General features: G+C 40.3%; 1 protein-coding gene across 4 annotated transcripts in view; it reads right to left on the reverse strand.

Moving 5' to 3' along the window:
* The window catches only part of GALNT18 (polypeptide N-acetylgalactosaminyltransferase 18), a 410,017-nt gene that overhangs the window by 90,641 nt on the left and 294,743 nt on the right, over positions 1–24,633 (reverse strand). For 3 of the 4 annotated variants that reach the window (XM_043516561.1, XM_043516559.1, XM_043516560.1), the window contains exons 7-9: positions 22,189–22,374; positions 17,426–17,563; positions 12,584–12,679 (exon numbers count right to left, since the gene is read on the reverse strand). In XM_043516561.1, coding sequence (XP_043372496.1) covers positions 12,584–12,679; positions 17,426–17,563; positions 22,189–22,374 — 420 coding nt within the window. Of the gene's footprint in view, positions 1–6,856; positions 9,860–12,583; positions 12,680–17,425; positions 17,564–22,188; positions 22,375–24,633 lie in introns of those variants that run through there. The other variant, XM_043516562.1, reaches the window with a different exon arrangement.

Consider the following 24,633-nt stretch of genomic DNA (forward strand, 5'->3'; position numbering starts at 1 on the left):
GTGGACAATGGATATTATTTATGGCTCCATCATATATACCTATGAAGCTAAAAAACTTGGTCCAAAAAGACTAGCTCCAAAACAACACCAGAGGAAGCACATGCAGCCCCCAGAGAGATGTGTTTCATGTCATTCCCCATCAACTCCTGTGGCTGAGCGAGGAGCAGCACTGACATATTTTTAGAGGCAAATTGCCCGAACAAGGTTGATGTGATTTGGCACCTTGCATTATGAGAGGTGAGCACTGGGTGGGATGGGCTGCCCCCCTTTAAGGTGCCACCTGATGTACTGGGATACCACTGAGCCCACCTGTTCCACCAGCCTGGCACTCCTTTACTCTGTCTTGCTGAACCAGGCTCTTAAACCTCCTCTGGCGCACACACACAGGTAGGACCACACCCAGCTGCAGAAAGACACAGACAAGGAGGTCAGCTCTGGGAAGACTCATCTTAAGGGACTTGCCCCAGCACTCAGGTGCCCACCTCCCTTGGAGTGCAGACCCAAAGGTATATTGTCTTCTGCTGTACAGAAAGATCTGCACAGCGCAAGCTCATAAGAATTCGCCCTCTCCCTCAATGTGAAGAGAGATATGCACAACTTCTTGTCCCTCTTCCCCCCAATTAGAAATTGCACAAACTGGGTTTAATAATAAACAGAACAAATTTATTAATTATAAAAGGCAGATTTTAAGTGAGTATAAGGGACAGCAAACAGAACAAAGCAGATTACTAAGCGAATAAAACAAAACATTCACACTAAGCTTAAAATCTTAACGAGACTGATTTCAAGAAATAATTTCTCACCCTAAATGTTGTTTTAGGCAAGTTGCTGAGTTTCTGTGGCTTAGAGTTCCAGTTATTTCTTCTTATAGACAGGGCCTCTGTCTCACTCTGGACTCACCCCTGCCTTTCCCCTCAGGTACTTTCAACAGTCTTTCTTCTTGAGTAGGCAATGGAGGAGAATCCAGATTAACCCCCTCCCCAGCCTTAAAAAGAATTTACCTAAGGCAGGAAACCTTTGTTTGATCCCCATCCCCTACAGAAGAAAAGTACCAGTGTCCAAGGTGGTATTTTGTATCAGGTGATCTTATAACCTGACCTTGCAGTGTCAAAGCAACTATGAAACCAGGTTTATTTGTAATGTCCACAGGAAGGAACTCCAGGCAGATGGCAGATCCACATCTTCAAAGACTCGTTGTCTTTTTCTAATGGCCCATTAAGGCTGATTGCTTACTGTCTGGTTGGCGTTTCCCCAAGTACACACACAGTTGTAATTGTTACATAGTCAATATTCCTAACTTCAGATACAGAAATGATACATGCATACAAATTGGATAATCACATTCAGTAAATCAGAACCTTTCTAATGATATCTTACATGAGTCACCTTGCATAAAATATATCTTAGTTATGCCATATTCATACCATAACCATATTTCTGTGAAGAATATGGGGTGTAACATCACACTGGGGTTGAAGTGAAGTGGACACACCCACCACAGACACACCCAAAAACCTCATGCTGGGTAAATTTATTTGAGAACCAGTGGAAATACACAACAACATTAAATGTCTTGAATCCAGCCAATCCCCTGGGAAGAAATTCCAGAGAGAGCTCACTTGGCCTGAGTAGGATCAATAATCTTGCAGTCCTCACCTGGTCAATGAGGTCTTTGCCTGAGTTACAGTATGGACTTCAGCACAAGGCTCAATCTGTTTTTGTTATAAAATCAAGTTTAAAGAAGAAAACAGCTTCAAAAATGTTGCAGCAAAGTTACACACTATGTGAGATCAAACACATGACGATTATAGTCTTTTCCATGTTGATCCACCACAAGGTCTAGTTCAGATGTCTTTACATCTGAATATATTACCTAGATGCTAGTCTTGCCTACTGCATAACACAGGCCAAAGAACTTCCCCCAAAATAATTCCTAGAGCATATCTTTTAGAAAAATATCCAATCCTGATTTAAAAGTTGTCAGTGATGGAAAATCTATCAGGACCCTTGGTAAGTAGTTCCAGTGGTTAATTACATGCACTGTTAAATTTTTATGCCCTATTTCCAGGCTAAATTTGTCTAGCTTCAACTTCCAGCCATTGGATTCTGTTATAACTTCCTCTGCTAGACTGAAAAGCCCAATAGTAAATATTTGTTCCCCATGTAGGTAATTATAGAGTGAAATCAACTCATTCCAAACAAACTGAGCTCTTTGAGTCTATCACTATAAGAAATGTTTTCTAATCCTTTATTTATTCTCATAGCTCTTCTCTGAACCCTCTCCAATTTATCATCATCCTTCTTAAATTGTGGCCACCAGAACTGGACAACATATTCTAGCAGCAGTCGCACCAGTACCATATACAGAAGTAAAATAACCTCTTGAGATTCCTGTTTATGCATCCCACGATCACATGAGTTCTTTTGGCCACAGTGCTGCACGAGGAGCTCACATTCAGCTGATTATCCATCACAATCCCCAGTTCTTTTTCAAAGTCACTGCTTCCCAGGATGGAATCTCCCATTCTATAAATATGGCCTATGTTCTTTGCTCCCAGATGTATACATTTACATTTAGACATATTAAAAAAACTACAGGTTGCTTGCCAGTTTACCAAGCATTCCAGATTTCTCTGAATCAGTGACCTGTCCTCTTCATTATTTACCGCTCCCAATTTTTTTGTCATCTGCAACCTTTATCAGTGATGATTTTATGTCTTCTTCTAGGTCATGGATAAGAATGTTAAATAGCATAAGGCCAAGAACTGACCCCACTGGAGAGACATTCACTTGATGATGATTCCCCATTTACAATTAAATTTTGTGATCTATCAGTTAGCCATTTACTGTGTGCCATGTTAATTTTATATCATTCTAGTTTTTTAACCAAAATATCACCTGGTACTAAGTCAAGTACCTTAGAGAAGTCTAACTATATTACATCAGCACTATTACCTTTATTAACCAAACTTGTAATCTCATTTAAATAATATATAATGTTAGCTTGTCAGGATTTATTTTCCATAAATCCATGTTGATTTGCCTTTATTTCTTGATTAATTAAGTCTTGTATCAGTCATCCCATTATCTTGCCTAGGATCCATGTCAGGATGACAGGCCTATAATTACTCAGGTCACCTCATTTGCCCTTTTAAAAACTGGCACAATATTGGCCTTCTTTCTGTCCTCTGGAACTTCCCCTAGTGCTCTACAACTTATTGAAAGTAAACAGTAACAGTCCAGCTAGTTCCTTAGCCAGTTCTTTTAGAACTCCTGGATGCAAGTTATCTGGCGATGCTGATTTTAAAATATCTAACTTTAGTTGCTTAACATCCTCCAGAGATACCAGTGGAATGGAAAGAGTGTTTTCATCACCACATGCTGAAACTATATCATCTGTTTTACCCACAAATGCAGAACAGAAATATTGATTGAACACTTCTGTCTTTTCTGCATTACTAGTGATAATTTTACTATTTCTATCTAGTAGTGGTCCAGTACCATTGTCAGGATTCTTTTTGTTCCTAATACATTTTTAAAACTCCTTCTTATTGTACTTAATTCTGCGGGCCATAAATTTTCTTCCCTTATGAATTTTCTACAATTCCTAACTTCAGATTTATATTCATTACTATCAACTTCCCTTTCTTTAATTTATTATAATGAATCAAAAAGTTATCCAGATATGCCCTCCAAACTACTCCACCCTCCCCCTGACCTGGGAATTTGCTCAGGTAAAATGAATATATAAACAAAGAACTCAAAGTCACAGTAAAAGAGAAACTACTTAAACTAACCATAATTACGAAACTGCATGCCCTCCCTCACACTGGATAATTAAGAAATGTTATATGGGATCATAATAAGATACCAAAACCTGATGGCCATAATGAATTAATCATATTATCTTAGCTACTTGCTATTTTAAGGCTCCATTCAGTAAAAGCTTTGGCAGAGATTTTACTTCTTTTTTTCCCAGCTTGATAGCTACAGTGCAGAGCCTACAGTGATTTAAAATTAATTTCTGCCTACAATGTACACCACCTGCTCCCTATACCTGGCTCATGCTTCTCTCCTATCAGTGTTCTTTGTCTACTCCAGAATCTAGGGACTGGATCCTTAGCTGCTGTAAATCTGCATTGGTCCTCTGAAGTCCATGGAGCTAAGCTGATTTTCACCAGCTGAGGATTTGGCATTGTACTTATTGTTGTTATTATTTATATTATTGCCTATTTTATTAGGCACTGTTAAAAAACCCATAGTAAGAAACAGTCCTTGCATCAAAGAACTTGCATGCACTTGGAGCAGCCTCCCAGTCAATGCCTGTTCCAAACTCTCTTCCTGTCCTCCTTAATGAGCTGCTAAAATCCTTTTCATTCCATGAAGCATTCCAACTATAACGGCCACGCAGTAGCCTTTGCTTTCTCTGTATTATAATGTTTTAGTACTCATTGTGCTTTGAGACCAGATGTTCTTTGGAACAGGGACTGGTTAATTTTTTAGTACTGTAAAGCAGTCTGTATATTGAGGGAACTATGTAACTTCATAAATAAAATAAAAATAGTAATAAATCATATGTTTTCCAACAGCAAACTCAAGAAACTCACTCTCTAGGAAAAAGAAAAGGATTTCTTGTGGCACCTTAGAGACTAACAAATTTATTTGAGCATAAGCTTAGCTCACGAAAGCTTATGCTCAAATAAATTTGTTAGTCTCTAAGATGCCACAAGTACTCCTTTTCTTTTTGCGAATACAGACTAACACGGCTGCTACTCTGAAACCTGTCACTCTGTAGGTTTTGACATCTCTTAAGAGCATGGAGCCAGTCACACACACATTTCAATTTACAATTTGAAACTCATTTCACAGCGATGTACCACTGACTGTTGTTATAAAGTTGCTCTGTCTTCTGCACATTCTTTTGGGAAGAATTCTCACAATTAAAAAGTTGGGCTGTGCTTATTTTTTCAAAACAATGCGTAACACCATGTTCAAGAAAGAGGATATTGTACAGAGTCTGTGTGTAACCAATCACTCATATGTGCAAATGACAAAAATATTTATCATTTTCCTTGAAAACAAGTCAACTCCTTTCATAAACATCAGCTGTTAGTTCACAGGTGACTGACAGCTATGAATCCAGCTGTTGTGCCTTATATAATTCCTTAGAAAATTCTTTGTGAGAGGCTTCACTAGGCATGTCTCATCTATAGGGAGCTGATACTTCAATAGTGAATGTTTGAAGGTTAGTCTTTAATACAGATCTGCACGTTTCCATATGTTCTTCAATCTGGTTTTACTCCCACTGAAATCAGTGGCAAAACAAGTATTAACTTCAGAGGTAGCAGAAGCAGGCCCTCTGTTAGGAAAATTCCTCACTTGACATAGGTTTGTAATGCTTACAGGTTTTGTCTTGAAGCAGAGTGTTGTGTTAGGAACTGGTCCTATTTGTGAACTATAAGAGACCTCACAATTTCTAAAAATATATATCAGTGCTGTTTCCCACAAGGAGCTCTTTATTGCCCTTGTGCTAATGAAATTTACAGGCCCTCAGTAATTTTTCAGATAAAGAAAAGGAATGCATGTTCTTCTACAAGTCAGCCAGGGATCTAAACCATCAAAGCTATAAGCTTTTCTTAAATATTAATAATTCTCTGCCTCTAAGACTTGTCCTGACAGCAATACCTTAGCATTTTGTGGGCAGAAAAGGAAAGAAAATGAGTTGTGTGTTCAGCTTAGCTTAATATTTCCACGTTTTGATACTAACTGAAAGGTACTATGAAAGGTCTGAACTGAAATGAAGGACACAATTACAATTCATGTATTAGTAATGTACAAAATGGGCCCCTCAATCCATGTAAACTGGTATGCAACAACAGGACCTGGAGAGGATGAGCTACTTAAGGATTTATACTGCTTGGAAGCGACAATTTACGGAGAAGAGAATATTTTCAACAGTATCCAAAAAGAGCTTGGCAATAGCCATTCTAGAAGTTACACTTGGAAAAGAAAACTAACAGATTCATAATTAATTGTTCCCCTAACCTCATTACAAATGGTTATCCATGAATTGCTTGGCTGGCGGGACATTCGTTTGCTGCACTCGCTAGATGATATCACGACTCTTAAAAGGATCTGAGTATTTTAGAGACGAGCCCAAAACAAAGTGCCACATCTAATCATCCACTGGGGGGTCGAGGTAGAAAAAAGAGCATAATCAGAACAGAAGAATGTAAGATCTAGATCCCAATTTTTCAACTGAGCCTATCTCTAGAATAGGTCAAACCAAAATCCTTGATGCGAAAAGCCAGAAGTTTAAAATTGGGATCTGAATATTGCTGCTAGTGCCCATCTCTAATTCTATCGAGTGGGTCAGCTTATTAATTCTATGAAGAAGCATGGTCTTAAACTTCAGTCTTTCCTCCAAATGGAGCCAAACCCAGACCTTTCTTTAAGAGCATATACTAGTTCACTTAAAGCAGACCTTTCTCCCAGGTTGTGTAATAGTGCTGGCAGGAACAAGTTGCATACAGAGCGAGCAGCGGGTGCAATGGAGGTAAGCACTTCATTCTTGAGGACTTGGAAGTGACTTAGATTAGGGCAGTTTAAAATATTTAGACCCAATATATTTTCCATCAAAATATTTAATGAAAACAGATATGATTTCAATGAAGTTTTAGATTTTTTTTATTTTAAAAAATTCTAAAGGAAACTAAATGAAAATGTTCAATGCATTTTTAACTCAAATTTTCATTTGTCAAAAAACCAAAATGTAATTTGAAACAAAACGAATTTTGTTTTGAATAATCTAAAACTTCTACAAAATTGTGAATGAAATCATTTTCATTGTTTGACCAGCTCTAATGTAGTCAGCACAAGTTCCAGGTAGAATGCCTTCCAGAACACCTCCATGCAGACACACAATTCCTGCATAATGACCATTGTTTTATTTTAAATTAACTTCTAACACATGTTAATATTGAAAAGCCCAATGAGGGGCTAACTGTGAATGTTAAATCAAGATGTGTAAAATCCTTGTCAGCCCTTCCTGTTCTGGTGGGATGGAAGTGAAGGGCAGGGACTATGAAGAAAACAAACTATCCCCTTATTGCTTATTTCACTCACTATTTTTCTTTTTTAATTTCTATTCCTTGTTTACTCCTCTCTCTGGAAGTGACATCCATCCAATCCTGACACCCTGTCATGGTGTAGCATAGGCAGGATCAAGGAACAGTGACGTGATCAAGTTAGTTCTACTTCTTCTATCATAAACTCTTTGGGCTAGAATAAAGCCACACCAATTTACTCCAGCTGAGAATCTGGCCCTTTACCGTGTATCTACACTCTATTTTAAACTCACTACAGTGCGTCTCAGAGCTCAGGTCGAGTCGGGCTTGCGGAGCTCATGCCATGGTGCTAAAAAACAGCTGGGTAGATATTGCAACTGGGGCTGGAGCTTGGGCTCTGAAGCCTACCCTCCCTCCCCCTGGACTTCAGAACCTGAACGCCAGTCTGAGCTGCAATGTTTTACATTGCTGCTTTTGGAGCCAAACCACGAGCCCTGCGAGCCCAACTCTGTAGACCCAACCTCTGAAACTCGCTCCTATGGGTTTTAAAATGTAGTGTGGCCCCAAACTAGCATCTTTCTCTCTTCTGTTTGACTAGTCAGCTTTCTCTCATTCCTCCTTGCCTCAGTCTCCCTCATCTCTGGCTTCTAAATCCTCCTTCCATTCAAGATGCATTGCAGTATACAGTCGCCTCTCTGCTGCACCTTGGTGCCTTTACTTCCTCCCGCATTCTGGGAACTTATGAAGCCCCATGGTGTAGAAAAAATGAATGTAGAGTTGGAGAAGTCCAACTAGGACTATGCCTTTATTAATATTCAAAGGAACAAATTGGTGGGAACATAAATATTTATAGATTCTTTGATAATAGCCACAAAATTATTTTACAAAGCTGAAAAAACTCTTTGCCTCTGGATACATTCCATTGTAAGGAAGAACAAACTGGGTAGGATTTATGCTTCCAAACATAACAGAAAGGAGCATTTTCATCTGGAGTCCAATGAAGAATGACATTGATTGAAAAGAATAAGAAGTTACTGAGTATTTTGTGTTGTGTAAAGTACACACCAACTCCCACACCCACTTGCAAAGTTTATGACAACTTTAAACATGTGCATTTAAATAATATATGTAGGTAAAAGGCCAATTTTCCCCTCTCTTCATTGTAACATATCCTGGTCTGCATATGTCTGTGTGCATTTTTTCTCCTTTTCTCCATTGTTTCTATTTTACAAAACAATTATGAGCCAAATTCTCTGCTGCTGCAAATTAGTGCAGTTCCGTTGAACTTAATGGAGCGATGGCAATTTACACCAACAGAGAATTTGGCCTCAAAATGCTAAGCTGAAAATAAAGACAGGAAGCAAAGACTAGGAGGTAGGATGGAGAGAGCTAGAGGCTGGGACAAATGACAAATTGGCCAGTTGCAAAGGTTGAATAATAGAAGACAAGATATGGGTCACACATAGTGGAAATCGGGTGGAGATGGTTATGTTGGCCTGGTAGCTCTTGTTAGTAGACAGAACAGGGGACTAAGAGTCAAGATTCTTTGGATTCTATTCTCCATTCCAACACTGCCTCACTGTGTGACCACAGAAAAATTGTGTCTCAGTTTTCCTATCTGTATAATGGTGACAATAATATACACACAGGCATATTCATTTATTCATTTCATTCATTCATTCAAGTACTCTGAGATTCCTTTATGGAAGGGCTAATAATACATATTAATTCTTTATAAGTAGTACAGCAATCATGTGAAGGGAGTTGATGACAGTTTGGTTAACCTCAAACATTTTAGGCTCACTCATTATTAATTCTAATGCCTCTTAAAAACAGGTGTTGTTTTGTGCAGTGAGACAAACTCTGGTTATTCCATTATGCAGTTTGAGAGCAGTTCTTTGGCACTTTTGAAAGCATTATTAATTACAAATGACATACTTGCCACTGACCACAAAACAGTGCTATGCACTCTTATATTTTAACTTCACAATTCCCTTTTCAAAGAGTGCAATCATCGCATGTGTGTGAATCATGCTAAAAGAAAAGAGTAGTCATTTACACATTCCACAGCTATGCAATTTTAAGAGCTGGTGCCAAACAGCTTGACTAAGTGATGAGTAAAAGGGGAACTAGATCAGAGTCTTCAATTATTTGAAAGGGGTTAGCACAGAGCAAGAAATTATTCATGATGGAAAAAGAGGCTATAGCTAGAAGTAATGAGAAGAAAGGAAAATTTAGGCTGCATATCAGGGAAACTGACTGGCTGTAGAATAGTCCCCCAAGGGAAATAGAGGAAGCTCTTTGGCTTGGAATGTTTAAAACTAGAATGGAGAAAATATTAGGAACAAATACTAGTAGCTTTGGGAAAAATCCTGAATTGTCAAGCCGATGGGCTAATGACCTAATGAGTCTTTTCCATTTTTAACTTCTTTTTTATGATCATATGAATTCATCCTCATACATATTTCTAAGGGTTTTATTTAAGTCCACAAACACATCCTTTATTAAAATGCATTCCACCCCTGACTTATTTGCAATTAAATCTATCAAATATATGAATGCTGTGTGAAAACCCAAGTATTGAAATGCATGACAAGCTCTGAATCTTCTATTGGTCTTATGCTATTACCCTATAATGATTTTTCTGGAGTGTGCTTCTGCACACTTTATTTATTTATTTATTTATTTACTGTGACTCTCCTCCTTGTAGGATACATGCACTGGCCTTGTGGTAATCAGTTATAAGAAGCTCTCTAGTCAGCATATCGGTGCACTTTGAAATGCATAGGCTCCTATAAGGAAAATGAAAGATTATCTCCAGTGAGCACTTTATACTGGTTTAAGAAGGAAGAAACCAATTTCTAAGAGAGGGAAAGGATTAAGGAAATTGTAAAAATTGCATCACGGACCAGGTTAGAATATTGTTTCAACCACATAGTTTCCTGCACATTACCTACTCTCCCTAATATTAGAATGGTCTTGGAAGAGCCAAAACGCCTGTCAGGCTGCGTCTACACTACGAGCTAGGGGTGTGATTCCCCTGCTTGTGAATGCAGACTTTGCGTAAGTATAAACAGCAGGGTAACTGCAGTAGCACAAGCCATGGCAGCAGAGTCATGGCTTAGCTGCACTGAGTATTCAGCACACTCAAGCCATGTTTCTGTTACCACTACCCATGCTCGCGGTGTAGACGTAGCCTAAGAAACGAATGAACCTCGGACATGAAGTGTATGGGATTTTTCTAGCACAAGGCCTCATATTGCAACACCTGCTCACACCAATCGTCCTGACCCCTGCTATGAGTCCCACTGATTAGTCTCACTGGGACTGCTCATATGAGTTGGGCGTTCAGGACTGGGCCAGCATTCCTCATTAAACAGTGTTACTGCTTTCCAACTATTTTTTTCTTCTTCAACAAACTTAACACTAAGTGTTAGGTCCATGGCCACAGGTGTGAGCTGCCAGACTACACAAAGGGACTTTGAACCAACCACTCCCTCTGTGCCAGTTGCTGCGAAGAGGCTTGGGTCTATGCCATAAATACGGGGATTCCCTCTACACAGAGGAAATCTTCCAGATGCCTATTCAGTAAAATGTATGGGTCCTTTGTGCTACTGTAGTGGCACAGAATTTGGCCAAGTACATGTCCCTTAATGGGTAAACAGCAAGTTCCTCTTTAAAGAGAGTTCTCATGCATTTTCTAATCCCAGGCAGAGTCAGATAGTATCCTAGCTTTAAAAAAAAACCTTGGAATCATGTTAATAGGTGAGGAGATGCAAACAACACTGTAATTATGAAAGGAGCATGCTCCCATCAAGAGGGTTCTTCTTTCTCTCTCCCCCATCCCCATATTTTTGTTACCAGTATCTCATTTATGCAGAACTTTGACTGACATTCAAAAATAGTTCACAGTGAATGCTGAACGGTGCTAACTAAGGGGGCTTTTTTTTGCCACTTAACTATAATTAATATTTCCAATTTTAATTTACAACAGCATATGTAGACTGTTATCAAGATGATATGCCAGAAAAGAATTAATGCACCTTCCCAGAAGGTGAAGAATAATGACTCCAGCAAACTTGTAATTTACATCAGAGGTAGCTAGTTACTTAGCTAACAATGAGGACCAGCTTAAAAAGCTCCTGGAGGCAACACACTAGTTATCAGCATACTTATGTGAAAAAGAAGCCACAGTCTATGCAGTGGATGCATGTGATAAATGGGACTCTCTGATAGGTTTCTCTTCATCATTCATAATTTACTCAAGCAGGATCCCTTTAGCGATCAATATTAAAAGCTCTCAGTAAAGGAAATCAGTGCAGAGCTGAAAATGCAGAACACATAACTTTGCAAGGTATTATATAACCAACACCAACAATTTCATCAGGTTTAATTTCCAACTAAGTTACCCATAGATGGAAGGTCAATGTTACCTTTTCAATGTGCACTTGTTTATGTCTTAGCTAGCTAATGTTATGATCCTCCTTTGCTGTGTAATCAAATCAAGGAATTGATGGTTCTATGAACAGCACCACATCCCACACATTTATATAAATGAAGAGTATCAAGGTCCTTTTGTACAATGCTTGCATAAAAGAACAATCAGAGCAAAATTTTCTGCTGATTATTACTATGCACTAGCAAAGGAAGGGAGTAAATGCTTTCAGTCACCCTCATGAATTCTAAAATGCAGGAGTATTTTGCTCTACAACATGTAATCAAAATATGACTATTTTTCTTCTATCAATTTTTGTTTAAGTGATCTTCCAATATCAACTACTTTGCACGGTCTGTCTCTGACAGGCAAGTTCTCGACCACGCAAATGGTAGTTTAAGTAGTTGCATGAGAATGCTTTTCATGTGTCCAGATTGTTAGTCACTCAAGAAGAGGCTATATGCTCAAACTCTTATTTGTCAGTTATTAAATCCAGCTGTTTAAGTAAATGCAAGGGCTTTGATAATTTGAGTCTGACCCATTCTGAACAAAATGAGCATGCGTTAGGGAATGTAAAAAGGGCCTGGAATAAAGGGCTTTTGCAGCTATTAATTTATTTTTTGTACATGTCTGTGATGCACTTTGAAGTAGGGCGTTTTACCTTTCAAATTCCCAAAACAAAGACAGTAAATACAGCAGCCCAAAACAGAAAATTTTGCTATAAATACAATTATATCTTCTTTAGAGCTTACTGTTGCACTCATATCAGGGACACAGTTAAAAGAGATAAATAACAAAAGCTTATGCCAACAATTCCTGCTAAGTGTAGCACTAATTCATGCCTCTTGTTGCTCATAGTCTTCCAAAATGAATAAATAAGCTTCCTTGACAAAGCACTAATTAATACACAAGTGATTCTCGACATTATGCCACAAGTAATGTTCCAATTTTCTATGAAATCTCTAACAAACAACCTAAGGAGGTACTGTAGCAGGAAAAAACATTGATGGTTACAATATGGTTCCTCCTACACAACCTACTAAAAGCAGCAGCCATATATGAGATCATTACTCATACTAACCTGTGGTGTCATTCCATGGCAGATATACATGATTGGAATATTTTCTGTGTCTGGCCCCTGATCAAGGCACAAATCACTTTTCAGGGAATTCTGCAGCTAGAATAGACAGAGAGAAAAAGAAATCACATGTGTGTTAGAATGGACTATATTCAATCATTTCAATTTCTTTGCAAGGAAATCATTTACCTGAGAGAAGGAAACATTCATAATAAAGACACTTGTCTGTGTGAGGTTAAGAGTGCATTTGAAGAGAAAACAGCAGGATCAAATTCTTCTCTGAATTAAACATATAATGTATGATCTTGTTGTTTGTAGATTAAATCCTGAACTTCTTACTCAGTTTTTATTATATCAATGGGAGTTGAGGTCCCACAAAACTCCCTAAAAGTGCCCAGGACCACTTAGCATCAGTCCCAAATGGACTAAAACATAATGCCAGATTCTGATACCGTTACTAATGCTGTACCCTGTCCCACAAGCAGTCCCAACAGCATCAATGGGCCAGAACTCAGCTGGTGTAGACTGGCATAGCTCCATTGACTCACAACCCACATTGCTACAAAGAATGAAGGATTTATTGAGCAATTTATCTAAGAGCACACCACTCAGTTTCTGAAAGAGCTTTCCCTCCCAATAAAGATGAAAGGCTCTGCAAGGAGTCTCATAAGAAAATTTACATTCTGAAGGACTTCTGATCACCTTGAGCCTCTGGGATGGAGAATGAAATGAGTAAGTGAGAATTTAGGTACCACAGGATTATATGCGTAATTTATATGCATGGGACTCAAAGGGGCCCTCCTAGAAGGAGCACATATCTTAGGAAACCAAAGTCTCAATATCCTGTATGGACAAACTATTCATCTCAGAACATAGAAAAGCAATGAGGTGAAATATTTATCTATCGTTTAGTTTGTTTTATACACATTTCCAATGGAGTAATTTTAGGTACCTACAGCATTTCCATCTAAATTACTTAACCATAATAAACCTAATACTTCGCTGTTGTTCTGACACATTGGACCAAATTGGGCATATTGCCCAATGCTAGTGTGATGCAGAGTTGCACCAAAACAGGGACAGCTCAGGGGACACTATTAATATTAACATTTCAGCAATGGCCTCAACTGAAATCAGATCCCTATTGTGCTAGTCAGTGCACGTACACATACACATACACATAATGAGATAGTCTGTGCCCTAAAAAGCTCACAGAGATACAGTAAGTTTGGGAGAAAGGAAGTATTATCCACATGTTACAGATTGAAAACTGTAGCATAGAGAGATGAGTGACTTGCCCAGTACCACACAGACAGTCTGTGGCTGAGCTGAGAATTACATTCAGATTTCCTGAGTGCCTTAACTATAAAACCATCCTTCCTTTCATTATTATTGACATTAATGACATAGTGCTGCCATTTTATTCCATTGTCACTATGGTTACTTGCACCTTCCTCTCTCAATTCAAGATCATCACTATTCTTGTTTGCTTCTTACACTGTTTGAATGACAGGTTTCAGAGTAGCAGCCGTGTTAGTCTGTATTCGCAAAAAGAAAAGGAGTACTTGTGGCACCTTAGAGACTAACAAATTTATTAGAGCATAAGCTTTCGTGAGCTACAGCTGTAGCTCACGAAAGCTTATGCTCTAATAAATTTGTTAGTCTCTAAGGTGCCACAAGTACTCCTTTTCTTTTTGTTTGAATGAGTAAAGCTCTGCCATCTTCTTGACTTACTTCACTCTTTCTGTGCTCATTTCTGTTATAGGCCTTCTCTCCTTTTTAGTGCCAGCATGGATATGAACTAGATGAAACAGTTCAATGAGTCTACACACTACTGGCCCAAAGTGGACTGGTGGCCTTTTGAATTCTCTCAGAATCCACTGCTTCTGGGAGATGTCAGATAGGTACTCGAGGATATTTTAAATGAGATGGTTTAGAACAACACTAGTGTGGATGCAGGGCAAAAGCACAAGAAAGACTTCATATAGTTAGCATGCATACCTGACCAACTGCATGTAATTCAGTGCTATCACACACTGCTTAGTTTTCAAGTGCACACACAGCCTAAATTACAATCTTACAGTGGAGACTGGCAACATCTGAGTCTCCAGCTGATCAAATAATGAAAAAATGTATTGATTCCAATTTCTTTTTGCAATAATGCAGCATTTTTGTTAATTTTTTTCATTACTGACAACAAAATCTCCATCCCAGAAAATGAGATATCTTTGGTAAGTGCAGAGCAGTGATCCAAGCAAGTAAGCACTTCAATATTTAAAATCTAAATTAGCAGCTGATTTGCATTTCCATGGCACTTCTTCCTTCATTACAAGCTTAGCAAACAAGTGGAAAAGAAGAAATGAAGAATGAACAGAAGAGGGAACCAAATACCACTCCCTCTATGAAGATCAGGTGACAATGTGTTTTTATTTCCTAATGCAGTGTCTCTTGCAAGCCTCTGTAACTCTAGAGATGCTTTGTCATATGGTCCATTATTTTCAGGCATTTTTCAGTACACAGTTAGTGGAATAAGACTTCCCACTACAGCTCCCAGCTAAATTATGAGGTCATTAATGTACTGGCATGCTGCAGTTAATAGATTATATCATGCCCCATGTTGTGGCACACTCATAATATATATGTATTGACCAGAGATGCCCTAAGGACTTGTATATTGGGCTCTTTGGTTCTGCATCACATAACAGTGTGATGTATGAACATTCACTCTTGCTGTATACCAAGCTTATTTGGTATTGCCAGCATTCTTCTGTGGATGCTGAGACAGGCTCAGGAGAGTCAAAATCTTAGGAGGCCTGTTCTGTGCTTTTCATCTGTGCCTGTCAAATAAATGTTGAATTAGTCCAAGAAGAATGTGTCAAGTAACTCAGTTATTCCACCTGCGTGTTTCCTTTTTCACTCATTTCCTATTCATATCTGTGATCAAAAATGCTCCACGCTTCTATCCCTGGCAGGAGAAATATGCACCCATTTACTAGAAGTCTAATCTATCCTTAAAAGAATCTGGGCCAAATTCAGTTCTAGTATAACTGAGCACAATTCCAAAGAAGTCAATATCCTCACATCGAGGCCTGAATTTGCCTTACAACTTTTTGGATGGGTTCTTCTTCTCTATTTGACTTGCATGAAAAGTCAGCTCTATAATTTCAATTGACCATCCAAATCAGTCAAGTAATTATAAAATACCTCTCAAGTACAGAGCCATTCTATTCGCTAAAATGTGCTACTGCCCTACAGAATCCTTCTAGGATTGCCAACTTTCTAATTGCACTGAACACCCTAGCCCTGCCCCTTCCCCAAGCTGTGTCCCCCCCCTTCACTACATTCCCCCTCCCTCGGTGGCTTGTTCTCCGCCACCCTCACTCACTTTCACTGGGCTGGGGCAGGGGGGTGGGGTGAGGACTCTAACTGGGGTGCGGGCTCCAGGGCGGAGCCAGAAATGAGGAGTTCAAGATGCAGGAGGGGGCTCCGGGCTGGGGCAGGGAGCTGGGGTGCAGGAGGGGGTGAGGGCTCCGGCTGGAGGGTGCGAACTCTGGGGTGGGGCCGGGGATGACTGGTTTGGGGTGCAGGAGGGAGCTCCAGGCTGGGGGGGGTGGGGCCAAGGGATTCAGAGTGCAGGGGGGGCTTCAGGTTGAGGCAGGGGGTTCGGGTGTGGGCCCTGGGGTGAAGCTGTGGATGAGGGGTTTGGTTGCAGGAGGGGGCTCTGGGTTGGGGGGGCTCAGGGCTGGGGCAGGGAATTGGGGACGTGGGCTTACCTCATGTAGCTCCGGGTCAGCAGTGCAGGTCCGGCTCCTAGGTGGGGGAGGGGGCGGGGCAGAAGCCTCTGTGCTCACCCACAGGCACCACCCTTCCCCTCCCCAGCTCCCATTGACTGTGGCTCCCAGCCAGTGGGAGTGTGGAGCCAGTGCTCGGGGCGGGGGCAGCATGCAGAGCCCTGTGCTCCCCCCACCCAGGAGCTGGCTGCTTCCAGGGTGCAGCGTGGTGACAGGACAGGTAGGGACTAGCCTGTTTAGCCCTGCAGCACCACCAACAGGACTTTTAATGGCCCGATCAGCCCGGTTGAAAATCAGGCACTTGGCAAACCTAGATCCTACAGGATCTCCACACTGACAAACTGCAGAACTCAGAGAACCAAGTGCAGGCTAATGGATGAGGCACTGGATTAGGAAGCAGAATAGGGGTTCTTTTTCTGGTTCTGTCACTAACCTGCTTTGTGCCGAAGGGCAAATCACTTTACCTCGCTGCGCTCATTTCCCCTACTATTCATTGTCTGTTTTCTCCATTTAGGTTGTAAATTGTTTGGGGGCAGGTACTGTTTCTTACTATGTTTTAGTACACTGACCTAGCATAATCAGGCCCTGATTTCAACTGTGGCCTGTTGGAGCTACCCTGTAACATAATAGTATGCAATGATAATAATAATCCTTAGGGGCATACATATCTGTATGAACCTCTACATACATGATTTTGATATTATATTAAGGTGCTTATATGTGAAAAACTAAGTGCACTGAGTAAATTCACACAAACTATATGTATTCCCCATAATTTCCAGCCAACAGCTCTGTAGCTTCTAATAAATTATATCCCAGAAATCTTTCACTTTAACAAAATCTGTGAAAAGAACAGGCAAAAAAGATAATACACCGGAATGTATTCGCATGAAGTATTGTAGCACAACAGTCTTTGTCAACTAACCAGTCAATCCTCCAATTTAACTAGTGACTCCCAGTTTGATCTGGCTCTTGTCTGGAACTACGCATTGTCTGCATGAATTACTTCCACTATTATTCTTTTTTTTATGATCAAGGTAAACAGGATCCTTACCACCCCATAGGCGATCGTGTCTGAGTACATTCTCATTTCTGGATACACACTGACAAGATACCACCTAAAGGTCTTGCATTGCAGTTTTTTCCTCAGGGCCTTCCTCTCAGAAATATCACCAATGTCAATTCCAGAATCCTGTGCACATAAAAGGGTCAGAAAAACAGAAAATGTATCAGTGACATAAAAGCAATTCTTCCTTGTATAAAACTGTCTCTCTACTGCCATGCCCACTCTAGTGAGGAACAGTAACACAAGAGTTGATCTCTCCCTGGATCAACAACACTGGTGTAAAGTGATTCTGATGTCAATAGATGTTTCATAAATCCTCTGTTTAAAGAGGATGTGTACCACAGTATTATAAACACAGTTCAGATTCTTAGGGCCTCATTCAAATCCCGTTGTGGTCCATGGAAAGAGTCCCATTGACTTATACGAGTTTTGGATCCGGATTTTAGTGAATGCCACTGTAATTCTCCAGTCCTTTTTGATTTTCAGGCAGTTTTCAGATCCAGAAATAATTGGCATAAGGTAGCAAGTTGCCCAGGAAACAACCTTATTGTTGACATTCAACTGTGGCCTATTTATTAATGTACTTCTTTTTCTGCCTATTTCTGAAGTCTGGCCTTTTTGTTCCATTGTGAAGATTAGAATTCCTGCTCACCTTTTTGAAATCTCAGCCAACCTATTTTATATTGCCATTAAAATTTCAGTTGATGTTTTTGTTAAAAGCATTTGCAGAATTTCTTCCTCCCCTCTTTTTATTATCGGTTACTTTTATGGCTAATCCTCAGCTGGTGTGATAATTCTGTGGAGTCCATGAAACATGAGTTTCATAAAAAGCCTATAAGTGGAGCTCAATAATTTATCCCTTTAAAATCATGCAACAGAGATTTTTAGAGAGGGATCTAAATGCAAATCCATGGCCACTTTCTGACAGGAAGTAAAATGAGACATTTTACCGTAAATTATCTTCTCACATACAGCTCAATATAACAGAACAAAACTTCTTATAAATAAACTTTAGAGAGAAATCGGACAATCTATTTGGTTAAACAGCAGGCCTTGCTTGAGTCATAAATGCCCAAAGTGTCTTCATTGTCTGCTGACATCAGGATTTTAAAATGTTAGGAAATGCTGAATTCTCTTTCATTGGTGCATCAAAAGGATAGCTTTATAGGAGCCTGATTTTATAGTCTGAAGCACAGGCTGGTCTTTGCATCACAGAGTGTCTCTGTCAGGGGTCGGCAACCTTTCAGAAGTGGTGTGCTGAGTCTTCATTTATTCACTCTAATTTAAGGTTTCGCGTGCCAGTAATACATTTTAACATTTTTAGAAGGTCTCTTTCTATAAGTCTTTAATATATAACTAAACTATTATTGTATGTAAAGTAAATAAGGTTTTTAAAATGTTTAAGAAGCTTCATTTAAAATTAAATTAAAATGCAGAGCCCCCTGGACCGGTGGCCAGGACCCGGGCAGCGTGAGTGCCACTGAAAATCAGCTTGCGCGCTGCCTTTGGCACATGTGCCATAGGTTGCCTATCCCGGTCTATGTAATTAACATTATCAGGAGCAAGAATCTTTTACAATGCAGGCACTTCCTGACTGGCACTAAAGTAAATTTGACTTCCACACTGGCAAAGCCTATTAAAAATACCTTGCACCAAATTCAGGTCTGATGCAAATAGGTGCAACCCTCAAACTATGCCTGGCAGAAATCATTCATCTATCCTTATATAAAACTGTCTCTTAATTAACTAAGTGATCTCTCTCCTTTGGTCAGGAATGTGACTGGCTAGAGCAGTGGTTCTCACCTGGTGGGACCCCCGCCCACGGGCCGCCCTTTAGCATACAGCTGAGCTGGGCCGCAGCTGTGTGCTAATTGGGCCGCATGCGGCCTGTGAGCTGCGGGTTGAGAACTGCTGGGCTAGAGCATCAGGTTCCCCTGAGGCTTCAGCTCAAGCACTCAATATCTTACAAGTCAGTCTGAATCTTACCAGCAAAAACCTCCTATACACAATAGCTCACTACTACAGCAGGTATACAGAGCTTGCATTAGAATGCTTTTCTGAATTTCCAGAACTATCACTGCTCCTCTCAGCCTGTCCATTTCCTCCTTCTCAGATTACAGCTGTCTCTCTAGGTCACTGGTTCCCTCTTGACAGCTGCCTTTGTGCCTGTGGCCTCGGATGACTCCTTTATCTACCCTGAGCTCTGTAAATTTGCAATGTACAGTGATGCTCAGCTGCCCTTCTATTGGGTTCTAGTGCATCCCCATTCCTTTCTCATGCAACACAGTATCCTGCTGTGCTTATTGCTCCTCAGACTGATGAGCACTCTAAGGAGCCAGGTCCCTGTAAAGATGCAACCGGATCCTGACATGCGGTTGGAAAGGAAACCAGCTCGCACACAGTACTTTGGGTACAGCAGAGGCCAGCTTGTATGTAGTGGGAAGCTGAGAACTGAACGTCACTGGAGGCATGGGAAAAAGCCACAGGCAAGACAGAGCAGATTGATAGTTAATAAATAAATAATAATACCACCACCAGATCTGCTGCAGTGCTTCTCATTAGTAGATTTAGTCTCCTATGGGCTGTAAAACTGCAGTCTCATTACAGGTGCTGGGTGGTGTTGGTGGCCTGTGCTATACAGGTCAGACTAGGTGATCTAATGGCTCCTTCTGGCCTTAAATTCTATCACTCTGTGAGATACAGGGTGGATTTTTAGTTAAACAGCCTGAGTTAAAACTGACTCAAGGTCTTCTTTCTGATTCACCCAAGAGGCAGGACCCCTGGTCCTTAGGGAAAGGTTGGAAGGTCTTTGGCCCACTGAGGCCCCGTAAGACTGGGGAGCCTGTTCTGAGCTGATGGTGAGATGAACTCGTGAAAACAAGAAAAAAAACTGTGTGTGGGGTCTGAAGGACTAATCACCAAAATATCAATTTATTTACATATAGTTGTTACCATAACAAGTCATAATTTACCATTGGGTTACCACAGCCTGATTCTCAGATCTTCTGTATTTCCCCTCTTTACAGGAAACCCATGACAACACCTTGAATAACTATTGGTAAACGTTGAGATTTACTGGTTACTACTGTAAAGAAAAGGAGTACTTGTGGCACCTTAGAGACTAACAAATTACTCCTTTTCTTTTTGCGAATACAGACTAACACTGCGGCTACTCTGAAACCTGGTTACTACTATAGAACACATAGGTTGACATGACCTTCACCCACAACTAACTAGTCACTATGTTAACAAGTAGCCCAGAGGTGACAATCTCATTCTGTTAGCAATTCTATGAACTCACAAATCCCTAATCTCACAATCCCCTCCTACCTACCCCATTTTTAACATATTTTTGCTTCATTTACTAGCTCAGAGGATGACTTCTTCTGAGTGATCCCTTCACTTGGCACTTCCAAAGTTTTTTTTCCATTTTAAAATGCTTATTGAATCTATTTAGCAAGGTATTTTATGCTACACTCCTCATCATGGTATCTGAGTGCCTGAGGAAAGCTTTCAGTGCTTCAAATACAAAGATCCCAAGATAGTAGCCACTGTTTCCTGCCACATGGGACAAGCTTCCTCGTTTTATCCTTTGATGCTCTGAAATCTTTGGACATATTTGATTGAGGAGTGCTCTGCAGCTCTAGGAATTATTTCATGAAAAAGTAGGTTCTACTGGGTATTTGCTACTTTGGAACAGCATAAAATCATAGAAACAGAATACTAAGGTTGGGAAAGACCTCAGGAGGTCATCTAGTCCAATCCCCTGCACAACGCAGGACCAACACTAACTAAATCATCCCAGCCAAGGTTTTGTCAAGCTGGGCCTTAAAAACCTCTAAGGATGGAGATTTCATCACCTCCCTAAGTAACCCATTTCAGTGCTTAACCACCCTCCCAGTGAAATAGTTTTTCCTAATATCCACCTAGACCTCCCCTGCTGCAACTTGAGACCATTGCTTCTTGTTCTGTCATCTGCCACCACTGAGAACAGCCTAGCTCCATCCTCTTTGGAACCCCCCTTCAGGTAGTTGAAGGCTGCTACCAAATTCACTCTCACTCTTCTCTTCTGCAGACTGGCTGCTGTTTGCTTCTTCTTTTCTTTTCTTTTTTTTAAAGTAAGTGTTACTCAAACATAAGTGGGAATATGCTCTTCATATAGAGACCTAGAGCCATGAAATGCCACTTATTCTGTAAGGGGATTTCCACCCCTACTAGGTGAGTGCCATTGAGTAACACTGGGTTCTTGGAAAAGAAAAATACATCCCTTCCAGCAAGACTGGTAGAAATTTAATACTCCCATATTGTACGACAGGGCTTCACTCTAACACAGGTAAAAAGTATACTAGATAGACACATGAATTTGAAGCTGAAGAGCAGCTCCATGTAAGCTTGAAAGCTTGTCTCTCTCTCCAACAGAAGTTGGATCAATAAAAGATATTACTTCACCCACCTTGTCTCTCTAATAACCTGGCACCAACATGGCTACAAAAACACGGCATATAAGCTTCATCTCTGGAATTCCTGCAGGTACTAACTTCAAAGAGCCTTGCAGGGTCAACAATGAATAAGAAAAAAGCAACCTGGCAAGAAAGTCATTTTTAAATAAACTGCAGACCATCGAATTGCTCACAGAGTAAGGGTGCTACTCCATATGAATAAGGGTGGCTAAATGTAGTCCTAAACTAGAGCTCATATTTTGGGCCCAGAGCTAAGGCTATCCAAGCATGCCGGTGATCTTTGCAACCTACCTCTTGGGGTATATTCCATGCCATGTAAACATGGCTTTTAAATTCATCCATCCAGACTTCGGCCACTCTTAGAGCATTCCTTCGGACATGAGCAGTGAGGTCTTCTGTGTACGGCTTATGGGCTCTTTCAATATGGGCAATCCTGGAGCAAGGCAGCACCTCAACACTACCTCCACATTGCCATACCTAGAAAAAAATGTACAGTACTAGTTGAAGTCAGTAAACTGAGCCTACTATACAGTAGTGCAGCGTCTTATCATTCCATTGAAACAGATACATTGAAACTCTTTTGGTTTTAGACATTATACTCACGTTAAGGGGAAACACAACCAACACATATTGGGGCTGTCCAAAAATTATGTCAGAACAAAGCTGATACTCCTTTAACAATTTTTACAGTTTCACCTAAGCAGTTACTTCCAGAGACATCCTTCCTTAGCCAATGTGCCCAGCCTCACGGCAGTGGTGGTAGTAGTAAAAAGTAAATAAATAAATAAATAAATAAATAAATAAAGCAAGCCTACTTATTTAGCATTTATCAGTAGCTCACAAAATACAATCTTTAACATATTTATCCTCCCAACACCCATGTAAGGAAGGGCAGTGCTATTATTCCCATTTTACAAATGGGAACTGATGTACAGAAGGGGTAAGTGATTTTCCCAAGGTCACAAAGGATGTCCATGGTGGAGCAGTAAATTACACCCAGGTCTCCTACGCCCTAGCCCAGTGTGCTGACCACTGATCCCAGCTGTATCTGGGTGCATTGTACAAGGCATATATATAACTGCAAACTTTTCCCTCACAGAGGTCACATGTAGTCCTTCATACGCATACCCCACTGCTCAGAACTAGATAACTTTAGAGATGGGAAAACCAAGCCACTGAATTGCATGTCAGAAGATCCCAGAAAATCCAGATTCCAAGAGGCATGGAAAATAGATGTATCCTGCATCTTGCTTTAAACACAACCCAGATAGCAGTCAGATGTATTTCTTTTGAGAGTGAATTCAAAAACCAGGGTTCACTACTGAGAATGACCTATCCACAAGTTTCATACCTTGCAAATGATAGTCAATCCATTTATCACATTAGCTGGATGTTTCTATTAAACTGTGTGTTGGTGTTGAGTATCACAATAGTGAATGGCTAATGCTTAGAAAGTGGTATTGCTGGTTGAGAACGTTGTCTTGGCTTATGATTTCCTTCCTTTTATGTGTTTATTGTGTCTGAGGAAATCCACTTGATCCTTAGCTCTTTGTGTGTTTTGCAGGGGGATGATATATCTACATCTTATATAATGTGAGCTTTATATTATAACATAATAGAATCAAGGCATCAAATTCAATATAAGAGACATAATGGTGTAGTGAATGCTTTTCAGGCAGAAACCCAAATGTGCTGTAACTAGCCCCATTAGAGTCTGCTGAACTGAACCCAAAAGTTTGTGGCATCGATTTGGCAGAAGAGGCAGTTACTCACCTTGTGAAGTAACGATGGTTCTTCGAGACGTGTGTCCCTATGGACGATCCACTTTAGGTGTCTATGTGCCCCTGCACCTCTAATCGGAGATTTTTGGTAGTAGTGTCCCATTGAGACTGCGCATGTGCTCTCTCTCCCTCGTGGCTACTTAGCATTGCATGGGTGAACCCCCATCACTTCCTTCTCTACCAGAGCCCTATTGTCATAAATATAAAGTGAAGGGTAAACACCTTTAAAATCCCTCCTGGCCAGAGGAAAAACCCTTGCACCTGTAAAGGGTTAAGAAGCTAGGATAACCTCCCAGGCATCTGACCACAATGACCAATGAGGAGACAAGATACTTTCAAAGCTGGAGGGGGGGAGAAACAAAGGCTCTCTCTGTCTGTGTGATGCTTTTGCCGGGGACAGAACAGGAATGGAGTCTTAGAATTTAGTAAGTAATCTAGCTAGATATGTGTTAGATTATGATTTCTTTAAATGGCTGAGGAAATAAGCTGTGCTGAATAGAATGGATATTCCTGTCTTATTTCAGAGTAGCAGCCGTGTTAGTCTGTATTCGCAAAAAGAAAAGGAGTACTTGTGGCACCTTAGAGACTAACAAATTTATTAGAGCATAAGCTTTCGTGAGCTACAGCTCACTTCATCGGATGCATTTGGTGGAAAAAACAGAGGAGAGATTTATATACACACACACAGAGAACATGAAACAAGGGGTTTATCATACACACTGTAAGGAGAGTGATCACGTAAGATAAGCCATCACCAGAAGCAGGGGTGGGAAAGGAGGAAAACCTTTCATGGTGACAAGCAAGGTAGGCTAATTCCAGCAGTTAACAAGAATATCAGAGGAACAGTGGGGGGTGGGGTCGGAGGGAGAAATACCATGGGGAAATAGTTTTACTTTGTGTAATGACTCATCCATTCCCAGTCTCTATTCAAGCCTAAGTTAATTGTATCCAGTTT

The sequence above is a fragment of the Dermochelys coriacea genome, chromosome 6, assembly GCF_009764565.3.
Source record: "Dermochelys coriacea isolate rDerCor1 chromosome 6, rDerCor1.pri.v4, whole genome shotgun sequence".
In the NCBI taxonomy this organism is placed as follows: Eukaryota; Metazoa; Chordata; order Testudines; family Dermochelyidae; genus Dermochelys; species Dermochelys coriacea.